General features: G+C 48.8%; 1 protein-coding gene across 1 annotated transcript in view; it reads left to right on the top strand.

Moving 5' to 3' along the window:
• The window catches only part of LOC311317226 (ephrin-B1-like), a 7,393-nt gene that overhangs the window by 3,442 nt on the left and 1,451 nt on the right, over window positions 1–2,500 (top strand). Inside the window, exons 2-3 of the mRNA XM_084448284.1 lie at window positions 1,303–1,434; window positions 2,335–2,500. The exon at window positions 2,335–2,500 is cut by the window's right edge and continues 1,451 nt beyond it. Of these exons, the coding sequence (XP_084304410.1) occupies window positions 1,303–1,434; window positions 2,335–2,500 (298 nt within the window). The remainder of the gene's footprint in view (window positions 1–1,302; window positions 1,435–2,334) is intronic.

The following is a 2,500-nucleotide window of genomic DNA, read 5'->3' on the forward strand; positions in this document are numbered from 1 at the left end:
CTTAAGAATTTAAACCAGGGTGATAAATAAAGCATATTACTTTATGGCCCTTTTAAAGCTATGAATAATGAATAACAATAAAATGTTAATATATAACTTTAACCCCATTCTGCCATGTCTGACTGAGTGTAGTGTGTGTGTGTGTGTGTGTGCAGGCGTGCGTGCGTGTGTGTGTGTGCGCTTATGTTTGCTCAGTCCTCCTATGCTCTCTTAGCTCATATTAATGTCTCAATGTGTTAGAAATGCCTCTAGGTGTGTATGTGTGTGTGTGTGTGTGTGTGTGTGTGTGTGTGTGCGTGTGTGTGTGTGTGTGTGTGTGTGTGTGTGAATATGTTTGCTGAAGGAGTTGCTGGTGTAGTTATGTGGGTGTGAAGTGTTTTCTTTGTTTCATAGACATGAGTGCCGGCTCTCTCCTGGCTGGAGTGTGTGTGGAGTGGTGAGGGGATGTTCTCATTTTGTAGCTTGACAAGTTATGTCCAAAATCCCTATGGGAAAAATAAATAGAACAGAATAGAATAGAATACAATAGAATGTTTATTAGCCATGTGTAACAAGTACAGGTCCAGGTACATTGGAATTCTTGTCATCGCTTGTCCTCACAGTATCTTATCAGTGCTGATCACTTCCTCATTCCAGTCCTGGGTTCTCACATAGACTTTTAAAGGTTCCCAAACTGGCAGTTTATTATCCTATCTGTCGTCTAGCAGTCTATCAATATTATCTTCATCTCATTCGTGAAAAATGCCAGAAATAAGGTATGCGTTTAACAGACTCCCAGAATAGAGTACGTTTTGTTCTAAAAGTTGACACACAATTGAAGATGGGTTTTTGTGAATTGTGAAGCCCTTAGTTGGTTCTGAGGTAGATGTTGTAGAGACATACAGACTTAACCCTAAACCTAACCCTAACCCTGTACTAACCATTATTGAAACTGGACTACATCGGTCAAATGGACGCCATTTTTTTCATAGCGTGAGCTAGCACTAGAGGATGTGAGATCACCTAAACTGAATAAATACCACACATAAATCCCAGTAAAATGTGTTTTAACAAAACAGACTCTATTCTGGGAGTTTCTGTTAAACACAACTTATTTTTGGCAATTTTCATGAATCCCATTCATTTTGATTTTGGACTCAGAATCTATTGGCGGCGAACTTTTCAGACCTCACCACTCTATTTGTGTGTGTGTGTGTGTGTGTGTGCATGTGTGTGCGTGTGTGTGTGTGTGTGTGTGTGCGTGTGTGTGCACGCGGGTGGAGTCAAGCATTTCAAATATGTGTGTGTGTGTTTTCTCTGCAGACCCAAACACAGCAGTACCAGACCCGGTGGTACCAGTGGATCCGGGCAGAGAGATGGACAACACCATCCCAGAGTCCAGTGCCAGCCCGGGTGACCAGGACCAGCCAGGACCGGTACTACCCGGGAACACTGGTGAGCAGAACCCCACGGAACCCCAAACCAGAACCCTCTTTAACACGACGCACAGACCTTAACAGATTTCCCTCTAGAACAGAGGTCTGATGAAGACAGTGGTGAGACAGGGAGAGGAGAGGAGGAGAGGAGAGGAGAGGAGAGGAGAGGAGAGGAGAGGAGAGGAGAGGAGAGGAGAGGAGAGGAGAGGAGAGGAGAGGAGAGGAGAGGAGAGGAGGAGGGGAGGGGAGCGGAGGAGAGGAGGAGAGTAGGAGGAGAGGAGAGGAGGGGAGGAGAGTAGGAGAGGGGAGGAGAGGAGAGAAGAGAAGAGGAGGGGACGAGAGGAGAGGAGAGGAGGAGAGGAGAGGAGGAGAGTAGGAGAGGGGGAGGGGAGGAGAGGAGGTTAACTGTGGTCTCTGGCAGCAGCTGCCGGCATACATGGAAAACAGATTTGATTCTGCTCCGATTTCAGTCACTGGAGGAGCATCAGTCCCACATCCAGTAACCCCCCCCCCCCCCCCCACCCCACCCCCATCCCTCAACCTCCAGACAAAAGGATTAAACAAAATCAGATGTCCAGATATGCCCCCCCCCCCTCATCTCTTCTCCTCTCTCCATGCCGGAACGTTCTGTAGCCCCTACCCTCTCCCGGGTATCAAAGCTGGGGTTTGACAGGGACGATGAATGGCGGCTACAGATTTGATTACAGACGGTTTTGATAAGCCTGACTCCATCAGACCACGTCCACGGTGCTTGTCCATCAGCCTAAGCAAACACAAATGTGATTGGATAAGAGCGATTAGAGCTACATATTAGACATCTGGGACTGTGTGTGCCGACTGAGCGTAACTCTCTCTCCTTCTTCTCTTCCTTATTCCTCCTCTCCCTCCTCCCTCCCTGCACCTCTCTCTCTCTCCGTAGACTCCATCAACCAGGACAACAGGGCGGGCTCCGGTGGGGGCGGGGCCGGGGCCGGTGGCTCCTCCTCCTCGGACGGCTTCCTGGGCTCCAAGGTGGCCGTCTTCTCCGCCATCGGCGCCGGCTGTGTCATCTTCCTCCTCCTCATCCTCCTCCTGGTCATCCTGCT

Source organism: Borostomias antarcticus, assembly GCF_949987555.1.
Source record: "Borostomias antarcticus genome assembly, chromosome: 14".
Classification (NCBI taxonomy): domain Eukaryota; kingdom Metazoa; phylum Chordata; class Actinopteri; order Stomiiformes; family Stomiidae; genus Borostomias; species Borostomias antarcticus.